Here is a 13,493-nt window from a genome sequence, read left to right on the forward strand (position 1 = left end):
TAAGACAAAAAAACGAAATTTGAAAATTATTTTATAAATAGCCAATAGTAGAATTTTTTTAATCAAACAAATTCATCTGGATTATGGGATTTTCTTTTCGTTTTTTTCGGGTAAATATATCAACAATAACAACAACATAGACAGTTTATAGACAGTTTGTGTGAGTGTAAAGTAAAGAACAGATTAATCATTATCATTACAAACGATCACCTATAATCATATAGGTAATATTTCATTTGATTTTTTATATTATTTTATTATATAATGAATAATAATAATTTTTTTTGTTAGCTAGTTTTGTTCCAATTTTGTTTTAGTTAATTTTTTATATTTGCCAACCAATTCCGGTAGATCATAGGCAATGGCCACATCAAGTCGATCAATAGGACAACCACGAAAATATGAACAAGTAGATGTTAATGGCTTGAAATCGATCAAAGGATTTGATCTATGATTTAAAAATTAAAAAAAAACATTTATTTATTGTTATCGTTAAAAAACAATGATACTAACCGGAAAAATTCTCGATACACTCCTGGATCGGGAAGATCATATCGAGATACATTTTGTAATTGACCCATAAATGCACCGGAATATATACGATATTGATGAGGATTTTCAGCAATATCTGCTGCCAATTGTCTTGAACTTGAACCAAACGTAAACAATCCTTTATTCTTGTAGAATGTTGAAAGATAACAATCAATCAATTTGGCATGATTACGAACACGTACAGCATGACGACGAACTTCGGCAATATGTGATTCAATGCGTGAAATTCCACTCAATTGTTGAGATAAATCTTTGAGCCAGCCTGTCTCTTGACTATCAATAAATTCATCAAAATTATCCTGTGGTAATGCTATAATGTAAACAGGAATCATATTTTATTTTGTTATTTTATTACGAAAAAAGTGTGTGTATTGTTTTCTTACTTGAAAGTGCATAAACCATAGGTGGACGTTCATGTGACATGATGGGCGATAATACCCATAATAATTGTCCAAACATTGAAATTATTTGAGAATGTGATGCCATATCAGCTTTTGCTATAATGAATCGAACTTCACGACCTACAGCAATGATGGATGAATATAACACGAAACATGCAAATTATGATAATAATTTATGATAAATCATCAATAGAAAATGGAAAAAATAATTAATAATCAAGTCCATGTAAAATTAAATAAATTAATTGATGGTTATGGATCAAACACTGATTTGAGACACATTTTTTTTGTATTTCTATGAATGGCCTATTCTTTGCATATATTTTTCTTCAAAAATCGATGCCAATAGTGATGGAATCAAACATTATGTTATTGTGTTTGAAATTCCTGCCCAATCATTTCTACAGATTGAAAATAGGTGAAATTTGGCCTGTCTGTATTGGTTAATTGTTATCTACATTGATTGAATGAGGGAATAACTGATAATTACATCACGCAAACATGGCCGAAACAAAAGGAAAATTTTCCATTAGAATGGTGATTACGACCGATCCCCGAGAATGACAAATAGAATAGAAATAATAACATAATACAATACAATCCATAACGTATGAACCGTTATTGAGGACACTTTGCTGTAATTTAGTTTGAAAAATGATTGCTTACCTTTAAGTTGATCTAATAAAGCGCGTAGCGAAGTGGACAGATGTAATTGGCTAACATCAATGACAATATAGATGACATCCGAACGATCAATAAACCATTGATAGACATCATTATCAATGGTCTGTTTGGCCATTGCTGTTGGTACCATATCGATCAAACCAGGACTATCGACAATGACCATCTAACAAATAAAAATAAATATTACGATATCAGTTCAACAGTGATGACAAGATTTCACAATGAACATTTTTTTTCAAATGTCGATACAATCAAAGTAAATACAATTTATTCTTCTAATTATTTTCTAATATGTTGTGTGTACAAATCTTTCTTTCTTTCATTTGTCTTGATTAGATCATAATTTGTGATATGTTTCCAAATCATAAATTCCAAAATTTTCATCAGAAAACTAAATGCATAATTCTATCTATGAAAATATGTAAGGGGCTTGTTGTGTGTTTTCGGTATGGCCATAATATAATATAATTTGATTAGAAAAATCGATAGAAAGAAAAAAGGAATGGGTTGCGTGTAAACTATATTCATCGTCATCATTAGATGAGACAAATTATCAAAAAAAAAAGATTTGATTTGTCATTTTTCTTTAATAATTTGGCATATATAGTTTTTATTAATAGACAGATAGATACAATGTGTGTGTGTGTGTTGGTATGTTTTAATTCCAAACTCATTCAGCCACCAATCAACTAAACATAACGAAATGAAGATTGATTGCTAATAATTTACCAATACTCAAAGTACACACACACATATATGATACACATTAATAAAGCAAAGTCAATTTATCAACGAATATAGAATCATAAAACATTAAACTATTCTCATTTATCAGTAAATGAGAATAGAGAGATCATATTATGCAACACATTAAATGAATGAAACAAAATTCTTAAGAAATAATGAAATGAAACTAATCATATTTGAGCAAATATGTATTTTATCAATATTATTAAAAGAAAAAAATTCATCTAAATGAATTGAAAAATAAAATGAATTTTATCTATATAAAAAAAATCAAATCTAAATTCAAGACAAAGTTTATCATATAATAAATTATTTTTCAGAAAATTTTTTTGATAGAAATTTGATTCTATTTGGCATAGAAAATTTTTATTTTTTCCCCTTTCAAAATACAAAATAAATTTCAATCAAAAGTGAAAATAAAAAAGATTTTTTTTTTCGACAGAATTAAAGTTTGTAGGAAATAATTTTGATCATTTCATTTTGTTGCATCGAAAGGATTCGATTTCATCCGGAAAAACAACATAATAGAGAATATGTGTGTGTGAATGCAATCAATCTAAAAGCTGTTGTTGATTTGTGATTTCTTATATCAGAATATATAACCTAGAGAAAAAAACCTGTCAAAAAGGATTATTGTGATATTTTAATAATAATAATAATAATGCTGTAAGGATTTGCTATTTTTCATAACCGCAAACCATAGAATGTAGAGTTGATGTTGATGATGATGAAAATTATTTTTTCTTATTTCTTTATGCATGAATTTTTGCAATAAGATTTTTTTTTCACTTACATAACAAGATGCCAAAATACTATATCGAGACAAGAAAACGAAATTATGTATTTCAAATTATTCATCCACGGTTGAACATGAAGAATTGTAATTTTCTTTACCAAAAAAAGTGGTAAGATTCTTTGTCAAACAAAAACTAACAAAATATTAGTTAAACAACAAATGTTCCCAGAAAAGAATAGAAACAAGAATTAAGCTTGAATGTGAAAGATTTGTTTATCAATGTTATTAGATAAATGAATTTCTAACAACCAACAACAAAGTCCAAAAGTTTTTCATTCACACTTGATTCTAGCATAAATAGAATTATATCTTTTTTTTGGTAGGGTTTTTATCCTATCACGATAATTATTGTACTTTTTGATTTTTCATTTCACACAACCATTGGTTATTAATACCTGAAAATTGTTTTAAACACACACACACAAATAATGACAAAAAAGTTTTGTAGATCTAATTTGATTCGATCAACTTGGAATAAAAATGAAAAATTGGATTATATTTGGAAAAAAAGTAAAAGTGATTTAGCATCATGTCCATCAGAATTCTCAAATGAATACCCGGAGATTTTTTTTCTTTAACACAAACACACATATAAATGGGAAAATAGTCTAAAATATACCTTTTGCAAAATGTTGATGGGCAATCGTCGAGCATCAATATAATCAGCAATGAATTGTTCACCGAACCGTTGTAGACTAGAAAATGTAAAATCAGCAGCCAATTCTATTGGACTTAGATGTGTATAATTATCGCCATAAGTCAATATCGAAAATTTTGTTTGCGATGCGGCTCCTGTTTTATTCAGTTTTTTTCACAAATTAATTAATTCAATAATATCGATCAGTCGAAAAAAAAACAATCTATTGTGTTACCTGTTATGATGATCCGGATGTAGTATATTATCGATCATTATTATGAATACCGATAACATAACAATAGTGATTGGAAACACGCGGGTATCAAAGTAGAAAAAAAAATCCAAAGTAAACGAATGAATAAAATGAATATACAAGTTAATTAAAACATTATCAAACAGCAACAATAACAAAAATATTATCGAACGTAAGCAAAAGAAAAACACAACAATTTTTTTTCGATCATTATGTTATCAATACTATTTCGCCGGATATTGATAACCAATGCAAGCAGACATACAGTAAGCAACATAGTTGAATCAAATCACAAAATCAATTAAACGCCCACCTGGAACGAAACTGAATAATAATAATAAAGAGAGAGAGAGAAAAAAAACAACAACAACTGCTATTTTTTTCACTTATGTAATGATACCTGGAATCTGTATGTTTGAAGTGAAAAATTATCGATTAATCAATCTATTACTCTTAAGTAACACACACACACACACTGAAAATTAATTTTTTCGTTTTTTTTCAGTGCAAAGAAAATTTTTCGGTTCAGTTACACAATGTTATTTGCCCGGCAAAACAAACGAAACATGAAACATTAGTTAAAATTAATAGAAAATAGATTGTCAATGGATTGAGAATGTATATAAAAACTGAATAATCGACGACTACTATTTATAAAATATAAATTAAGGATGCATACATCTTGGAAATTTTTTTTTCTTATAAATCGATAAGAACGGAAATATTTTTTTTTCGCAATATTCGTTAATGAAGATTAAGAAAAAACTGTTACAGAAAAGACAAGAGAAAATACTTTGCATCATGTTTTAGTTTCTTTTTTGATTAATAATATTTTCTTCTAATAATTGGCAAATGGAATCGATTCAACACAATAATCATCATGTTTTATGATGATGATGATGATGATAAAAATCAAAAATTGTAATTCAACTGAAATAATGTACCTGTAGGTATTTGCCAAGGTGTACCATCAATACCAAGTAAATAATTGACAATTGAAGATTTTCCAGTTGATTTTCCACCAAGAAAAAGAATCATTGGTTTTGAAAAAATTTCCGAATCACTGACAAAAAAGTAAAACAAAATTAAAAAGAATAATGTGGAAAAAAACTTTAAAAAAAGGGAAAATCACTTACGTAATCAATCTGGTCGTAATTTGACGATATTTATAGATAGTTTCCAATGGTTTTACGGTTGATTCATAAACTCTTTTAACATCTCGCAATATTGATTGTATTAGATTTTGTTCGGCATTATCCTGTCGTATATTTATATATAGGAAATTAGTTTTACCAAATAATCACACAGAATATAATACACTTACATCCTGTGATCCGATTTCATAGACTTTTAAAATGTCATCAATATGGGCTCGAGAACGTCTTGGTTGATCACTATTTTCATCATCATCATCATTGTCATCGTCGTCATCATCGTTATCATCATGTTTTCGAGATTTTTTATTAGTCGATGTCTAAATATTTTTGAAAATGCGCAAAAATCAAAGATTTTGAATTCTGAAATATCAAGCATACCTTTTTATGGCCTGAATTCTTATTTTTTTTAACAGATTCTCTTTTTTTCTTCGCTGGAATAGGTGTCGGTTCATCATCATCATCATCATCATCGTCATCATTATCATCATTATCATGGCTGCTAGGTGAATTTTTTTTTACTTCATGAACACTCTAAATAGATGATCCAAATGATTTTTTACTTTCAATGAATATTTGTTAAATTCTAACCTTTTTTATTTGAGTTTGTTTGTCATCATCTTTGCTGTTTGTTTTAACACCTTTATCATCATCATCATCATCTTCTTCTTCTTTTGCATTAGTCGATTCTTTTGAATCATCATCGTCGTCATCATCTTCATCATCGTCTTTGTCATCTTTATCGTTTTCTGATGATTTTTCATCGGATTTATCATCATCATTATTGTCGTCGTCGTCATCATCATCATCAACATCATCATGCTTGTCAGTTCGATCATTTTCCAATGCATCTTCATCACTATCATTTTCATCATCATCATCATCGTCATTCTCCTCGTCATCATCGTCGTCTTCATCTAATATATATGAATAAAAACAATAAATATTGGTCAGTAGGAAAAATTGAAGAATTTGTGATTTAATTACCAACCTTTGAAATACTGTCTCAATGCTTCATCAACTTTTTCTTTACATTTCACTTTTTGTATACCTTTGGTTGCTTTTGAAATGGATTTTGATGATTCATCCGTTGCATCTACAATTGGATCTATTGAATAATCAGTTTCATTGTACATATAATTTGGATGTCAATCAATCGAAAACTTACTTGAATCAAATTGTATCAATAAAAGCAACACAAACAACAATATTATCAATGAATGTAATAATCTCATCTTGAATTTTTTTTAATATAAATAAGATTGAAGTCAAAATAGAATATACAGATTGAATCTGATTAATTAAACAATGATAATATAATATTGATGATGATTTGATTTGATGATTTTTGAATTGAATATGAAAGACGATTAAAAATAAATATTGATTGAAATGAAAATGATTATCGAATCGATTGAATGGATTAATGGTCCAAATATTTTTTTTTGTGTTCGCTAAAGCTGTCTATTTAGGAACGACACCCAACACAGCCGTTAAATTCCAACCAACCAACCAACCAAAAGAGTTAAATCACTAACGATTCTTTCTGTCACGAACTGGATACACGAATACACCTGAAGGTTGAACAAAGGTTGCATGAACAATAGAATATCAATCACTAGGTACAAAATGAAGCTAATGAAATTATGATATTTTGTTGATTATAGAATTAAAAGGTCAGCCGTATGACTGAGAAACGGAGGAAACAACGACAAGGTCAATCTGGTAATGGATTAAATTCTGAACACTAGGAATTTTTTCAAATGTTCACACAAACAAACATTGATGCTGTCTTCACCTTTTTTTTCTTTCTTTCTCTCTCTCTTTCTCTCTCGCTTTCCTTCTCACTCTCACTTTCACTCTCAGCTTGGGTCGCAATACAAGTCGTTTCTTGTATTTGATGAATGTTTGTGTTCGGAATAAAAAAAATTCTTCATACATTCTAACGGGATTCTTCTTTTTCATTCTTATTTCTTATTTGACGTGGTAGAAGTATTTTTTATTCGATACGGATAGAATATTTTTCAAGAACATTGTTTTTTCCTTTCTTTATTCGATGTCAAACGATGTGATATTCGAACAAAAAAACAAACGGCAAACAAGTGGAACAAGCCAATTCTACAGGTTAACTTCGCCTATATTGAAAACCATTGTCATTCACAAAAAATGAATTGTTTTTATTTTAATTTTTAAATACTCAAATTCACTGTTGTTGTCGTAGTCATTTTATCATTTTCATTGATGTTCATTCATGGTAAAATTTTTGTCATTCTCATCATTGCAATCAATAATAACATTAGCAGCATCAAAATTATTCATAGCCTAAGTAATCCACCATGAAGATCAGACGATTCTTTAGGATGTACAGTGGCGGCACATTCATTCATTCAATTTATTCATTCATTTTTCATTCGTTTTTGTTTTTTGTTTTTTGCATTTCTTGGCATCCACTATTATAGATTCACCAATTGGCCCAATAGAATGTTTAAGGCTAGTTTGTTAATTATTCGATTCTTTTGTGTGATGTTTAAGGCCCGCTGTGTGCCGATGATTGTCATTCTATGGGTTTTTTTTGGTGATGTAAATCTTTTGGGAATATTTTCATTATACGCTAATGTTTTTTTTTGTAAAAGTTGACAAGTTATGAAATGAATGAAAGGAAAATGAAAATCTGATTAAATTTTGGGATTTTATTCTATTACTTTTTTTTTGAACAAATGAAAGTTTTAGGTTGCACTCATCAACACCTTTATCATTTTCGTTTTTTTTGTCGAGTTTTAATTTTCTATATGATCCTGTATTCATTATTATTGTGGAAATTTAATCCAAGTATAATTGGTATCTTACACGGAAAATATTAGCACTTAAAATTTTGTTTGTTTTTTTCCGTAATAATTTGCACTGTCTACTTATCAATATAAAGATACATGCCACACAACAAACAAACAAACAAAAAAATTGTCGAATGTGATGAATGAATTCATTCGAAAATTGTTAAATTTTCGAAGTTACTTGATTCTATTGATATTTTTTTTAATAATGAAGTAGAAAGAAACCGGCTACGAGATACATGGACAAACAAACTGAAAAATAAATGAAATAGATTCTTGTGCTTACATATTTGTAAGAAGAAAAAATACATAATAAACACATTGTCATCATCGTCCACATTGTGATTCCCATGGTAATTTTTTCTTTCAATTCAATAGAAAAAAATTCTTTATTTCAATTCTGAATTTAATGAATGTATGTATGTATGTGTGTGTGTTTGTATAAGTTTTTTTTTCAAAAGATTTGATCGTGAAAATTTTTGTTTTTATAAAGAAAAAAAAAGAAAAAGAATAGACAAGACATTTACATTCTGTAAATAATATTCTTCACATGGTTATTTTATTTTTATTTTTTTTTGTCATCTTTGTTCAAAGAAAAATGCATAATTATTCATTTATTCATCCTTCAGTTAACGGTATCGTTTTTTCCCTCTATCTTTCAATATAGCAAACCACCTCGCTTGTTTTTTTTGTTTAAAAATAGAATCTTTATTCGAATTTATGAAATCATCATCATCATCATGGCCATTATTATGCTTAGTGATTATCATTCATCTATCTTGTATTTATTTATTCATTTTTTTTTGTCTGTCCTTAACATAAATTTCCTGTTTCCCGTATCCATTCATGTACAATCGATCTATATTTGGTTTTATAACATCATCATCAACAACAACAACAACACTAAAATGAAATGATAAATTTTTTTAAAACAATCATTAACCAAATAATGATTACAGTATTTTTTTTTTTTGCTGGTATTTGATCATTTTATGAAAAAAAACGAGTAGTATTTCGTTTTTTGATTCTGAAAATAACGTAACATTCAAATCTACAGTTTACTATTCACAAAAATTCTAGAGAATAACAGAATAAATAAAAAAGAATATTAAAAAAAAATAAACAAAAATGATAGAAATTGAATCGAAATGTAAAAAATCTAAACAAACACTTTTTATGTTTGTATTTGTTGTATGTCAAAAAAAAAAAAAATTCAATTCAATTCAGTTGGAAAAGGAAATGCATTTTTCCACCAACAACAACACAAATTCTACATATATTATAATGGTAATGATTTTGAGAATTTTTTTTCGATGAATTGTAACAACAGACAGAAAAAAATTCGAATCATTGAATACTTTTGCCTTCGGATCGTCGGACAATTTTTTAGAAAAGAATTTTATTTTTTTTTGTTCAAAGTTATTGTGTACGTTTATAAATGAATGAATGCTACACAATGTTTTTCTGATAACAAATAGAAAAACGAAGGAATTTTCACAAACCAAAATTTTAAAATGTTCCTGATAAAATTGAGTTTTGATGCCATTTTGTTCGCTATAACAACTATCATTGTCATCATCAATGATTGTGGAAATAGTTGTGTAGTAGGATTAAATTGTTAGATTCGATATTGAAACCGATCATCATTTTCAAAAAATAAGTGATTTCTTAATTTTTTTTTAGTTGAATGTTTTTCATTCAATAAAATAATTTATTATAAATTGATCAGAAAATAAATATCCCATAGGCATGATATAACATTTTAATTTTTTTTTTCCTATATAAAAATTCATTTATTGACATTATTAAATATGAATTAAAAATTTGATTGTGAATAATTTTTCCATTGGTGTTGATTCGAATTCCACATGGAAATAACCATTGCGATTTGGGAGACATAGAAGTGATAATAAACTTAGATGTAGGCTAAAGATTTTATTCTAATTCGTGCGTAAAAACGTTGATTCAATCTTGCAATATAAAAAAAATCATTTACGACGATTTGGCGGAATCAAATGTCTGGGCAGTTCTTGTGGCAAATCATGGCCATTCAATTTGATTTGCATCAAATGCATGGCCAAAGCAAATTCTTCCGAATCTAACATGCCATCTTTGTCCAAATCGGATAGTTTCCATATTCGGCTCAATATCGTATTTGGTAGATTCGATTTGATCATTTCGGTTTTGGCCGCTGCGCCAGTTATCTTATTATCAATTGGATTCAAATTATTGAATATTTCATCATATTTCGGCTTATCTTTATCAACAATCCAAACATGGCTAGGTTCCATTGAACCAGCATCAACACCTTCACCACGTTTATATCCGAATGGCGATTCAGCAACACTATTGAAAGCACCACCTTTGACTTGAGTTTCTTCTTTGTGATCCAATTGTTCCTATATTTCATTAAAAAAATTAGTTGATTAAATTGTTTAAATAAACGAAAATACCTGTGGTATGAGAGCCATTAATTTGGCAATATCTTCGGCCAACATTCTGTCTACTGAATCCAGTAGTGGTTTCTTCAATGGCGGAAATTTGATAAAATCATGATGCAACAATTTTTCTTGCATTTCCTGTAGATCGGGAAAATCACCTGCTGGTACACCATATTCACGTTCAATATCGAGATAAATGTTGCCCAAATTTTTGATTAATTCTTTCTTTTTACTGTCCTTTCCGAACATACTGGGCATTTCTTTTCGCAGCGCACTGATAATGTATGCATGGACCTGGAACAAAAAATAAAATAAATTATAAACATTTTCAATAAAATTATTGTTTAATAAACTTGCCTTAGCTAAACGCGCCCGTTTGATTAGATCATTTAATTTACGTAGCGCTGCATTTCTCGGTAATGATGTAATGTCGCTAAACAAGTCCTGCTCTTCTGCTTCGAATAATTTACGATTCTGTATAAATTGTAGAGGTTGGTCCCAGAATGATCCGATGTAAACTCGTGCTACTTCGGGTGTGTTTAAAACTTTTCCCAATGACCACATCAAAGCACCATAAACACGCATCAATTGTTGTTGATCAATCATGTCAGCTTTGTTTAGAACGATTCGAATTTTGTCATCATGTCCACGTAAGGCTTCAATACTGCGTCGAAATTCATCAGAAATATCCAATTTGTGAGCATCGAACAATAAAATAATTCGATCAACACGTTCGGCAAACCATTCAAGTACACCGGTAAAATCATAACCACGATCTACACGTTGTTTTTCACCGGATAAAATACCAGGAGTATCAATAATAGTTATCTGTTGAAGTATTGGCGAATTAACGCTGGAACATTGAAGACGATTCAGGAAAGCATTGCCAAATTTGGCTAATGGACGGAATTGCTTTTTAGGATCAACAACCAATGCATTACCAGGAATGATTCCTTCTTGGTCACCATACATTACGGCTATGAAACGATCAGTGGTTGGTTCAGGCCCGATACGAATACCGGGAAAATCACGTTCCAATAGATATCGAATAAATGTAGTTTTACCGGTAGAATATTGACCTACCAATAATACCATTGGTTTGGCATCAAAATCGGCATCTTCGAACGGTGGTGAATGAAATTCATGGAATAAATATTGTTCTTCCAACGGGTAAATTTTGGTCTTGTATATTCGTTTAAGGCCTTCAACAACGGATTCATATAGTTCGGAATTTTTTTTACGATTTGAATTTGAATTGATCCACGAAAACATTTTTATTTCTTTTTTTTTATTTGCCCTTTTTTCACAGATGCTAATTGATGGCGATGATGATTTGGTCTCCAAAAGCACACACACACAAAAGAAAAAACTATTGACAATGAATATAACCCTTTATTACGCGTATACACGATGTACTACAAATCGAAGATGACAATCATGAATGAGCACGAATCGATCAATCAAATCAAAGACAATGGGGTCGAATTGAGATCGAAATCAACACTAAAAACAAAAAGAAAAAATAGAAAAAAATTGGCATTAGAATCAGAACATTTTTTTTTTTTGAAAAAAATCAGGGTAAGATTCAAGTAGGAAACGATAGATATATCACGATCAATTCACCTTTAATTTACCATTACACTTGCCTCTATTGAAAATTGTCTTTCTGCTTGTCTTTGGAGAAATTTTTTTTTGCTGTAATGACAAAGCAAACTTTGTCTTCACTATTCATCAAAAATATATAGTGAAAAGAAAAACGAAATTTTGGCTTGTTGGCGATGATAAAAAAACTCTATCTTTTCTATTGATTGATTGGTATTCAAAGTGTGAAAAAAATCTGACCGAGAAAAAAACAAGCTGATTTCTATACTGATTTTTTTGTCTAACATTAAATATGAAAAAAGAAACTGAAATTGATAGTGATCATTGAAAAAAAACTTTCATCTAGAATCTAGCTTTTTGTTATTATCATAATCCATTTCATGATTTAATCAACCGGCATTTGAAAAAAAAGATATGAACAAAGAGAGTAGTTGATTGTTATCATATACAATTATAATTAGAAAGATATTTATTCGAATATAAATGAATGAGTATGCTACAAAAAAAAAGTTTTTTAAAAAACTTGCATTCAGATGCTTACTACGTGGAATACCATCAAATCTTAAACAGACAAAATTTCTATATTTAAATATAAAAAAGAAACAAACCTTTTTTCCGGTAACGACTTGTTGTTGAATAATAATATTGCTTTCAGAAAATAAAAATTAAATGATCACCAAAAAGGTATTGCATTTAGTTAGAAAATACCAAAATAATCGATAATGAAAAAGGGTGTATAATTTATGATATCATAATAAAAATATTTTTGGAGATTAAAAACGTTGTTTTTGCGAATGGGGGAGTTCTGGATTTTTTTTTCTCTTGTTCAATTAAATTTTCAATATAAAAACTAGTTGATTCAATGTTATTGTTTGAAAAAAAAAGTATTGAGAATCACAAGCTGTTTAATAGATAAAATTGGAAAGAAAAAATTGAATCCAAATATTAATAATTTAATATAATTAGTAATTTAAACACAAAGTATACATACAGATTATTTCAGTATGATTGCCGTGGATATATTATGGATGTTTTGATTAAATTAAACCATACACACCGGATTCGGGAAAAATTTAATGTTGCCTGATGATGTAAATGATGATGTGTTTTTTTTTGCAAAACGACAATATTGAAAGTTGTCAAAATTTGACGTTAATGCTAAAATGTGATGATTAAAGATGAATTACATTGAAATAATGAATGCACGCGTCGATGTTGATTGTTGCTTCAACCAAAGCCATTTCAATATTGAGAATGAGACACACCATTATCTTTCTATCACAGTTAATCACGTATGCATATTTAATACATCAAATTCAATGCTTAGTTTATCCATAAATGACGATCCTTCGTCTTTTATCATGTTAAACAATTAAAACAAAAAAAACAAGACAA

The 13,493-nt window shown here is 28.7% G+C and overlaps 2 protein-coding genes across 3 annotated transcripts; both read right to left on the reverse strand.

Moving 5' to 3' along the window:
* Positions 1–26: 26 nt before the first annotated feature.
* On the reverse strand, positions 27–7,146 carry LOC113793412 (sarcalumenin-like). Its single transcript, XM_075820442.1, has 12 exons — positions 6,393–7,146; positions 6,216–6,332; positions 5,816–6,141; positions 5,606–5,758; positions 5,395–5,544; positions 5,207–5,328; positions 5,015–5,133; positions 3,800–3,972; positions 1,620–1,800; positions 936–1,073; positions 514–862; positions 27–448 (listed from the first exon to the last, which is right to left on the reverse strand). Exons 1-12 carry the CDS (start codon positions 6,457–6,459, stop codon positions 292–294), a joined length of 2,052 nt encoding a protein of 683 aa, XP_075676557.1. The 5' UTR covers positions 6,460–7,146; the 3' UTR covers positions 27–291.
* A 2,831-nt stretch (positions 7,147–9,977) lies between these two features.
* On the reverse strand, positions 9,978–13,345 carry Past1 (putative achaete scute target 1). Of its 2 annotated transcripts, XM_075820467.1 has the most exons (5): positions 13,090–13,345; positions 12,707–12,999; positions 10,854–11,999; positions 10,509–10,790; positions 9,978–10,454 (listed from the first exon to the last, which is right to left on the reverse strand). In XM_075820467.1, exons 3-5 carry the CDS (start codon positions 11,766–11,768, stop codon positions 10,044–10,046), a joined length of 1,608 nt encoding a protein of 535 aa, XP_075676582.1. In that variant the 5' UTR covers positions 11,769–11,999; positions 12,707–12,999; positions 13,090–13,345; the 3' UTR covers positions 9,978–10,043. The 2 variants fall into 2 exon arrangements, with proteins under 2 accessions (XP_075676582.1, XP_027199244.1); XM_027343443.2 differs by lacking the exons at positions 12,707–12,999; positions 13,090–13,345 and adding an exon at positions 12,120–12,265.
* Positions 13,346–13,493: the final 148 nt, after the last annotated feature.

The sequence above is a fragment of the Dermatophagoides pteronyssinus genome, unplaced genomic scaffold, assembly GCF_027571235.1.
Source record: "Dermatophagoides pteronyssinus isolate colony J.1.1.1.1 unplaced genomic scaffold, Derpt_VIB-CSIC_2022.12 sq0001, whole genome shotgun sequence".
NCBI classification, from domain to species: domain Eukaryota; kingdom Metazoa; phylum Arthropoda; class Arachnida; order Sarcoptiformes; family Pyroglyphidae; genus Dermatophagoides; species Dermatophagoides pteronyssinus.

Coding starts and splice junctions, on each gene's coding strand:
- LOC113793412 (XM_075820442.1), bottom strand. CDS start 6,459: ATGAGATTATTACATTCATTGATAATATTGTTGTTTGTGTTGCTTTTA. Junction 5,759..5,815: donor AACAAACTCAAATAAAAAAG/GTTAGAATTTAA, acceptor TCATCTATTTAG/AGTGTTCATGAAGTAAAAAA. Junction 5,329..5,394: donor ATGAAATCGGATCACAGGAT/GTAAGTGTATTA, acceptor AATATACGACAG/GATAATGCCGAACAAAATCT.
- Past1 (XM_075820467.1), bottom strand. CDS start 11,768: ATGTTTTCGTGGATCAATTCAAATTCAAATCGTAAAAAAAATTCCGAA. Junction 10,791..10,853: donor AACGGGCGCGTTTAGCTAAG/GCAAGTTTATTA, acceptor TTTTTGTTCCAG/GTCCATGCATACATTATCAG. Junction 10,455..10,508: donor TAATGGCTCTCATACCACAG/GTATTTTCGTTT, acceptor AATGAAATATAG/GAACAATTGGATCACAAAGA.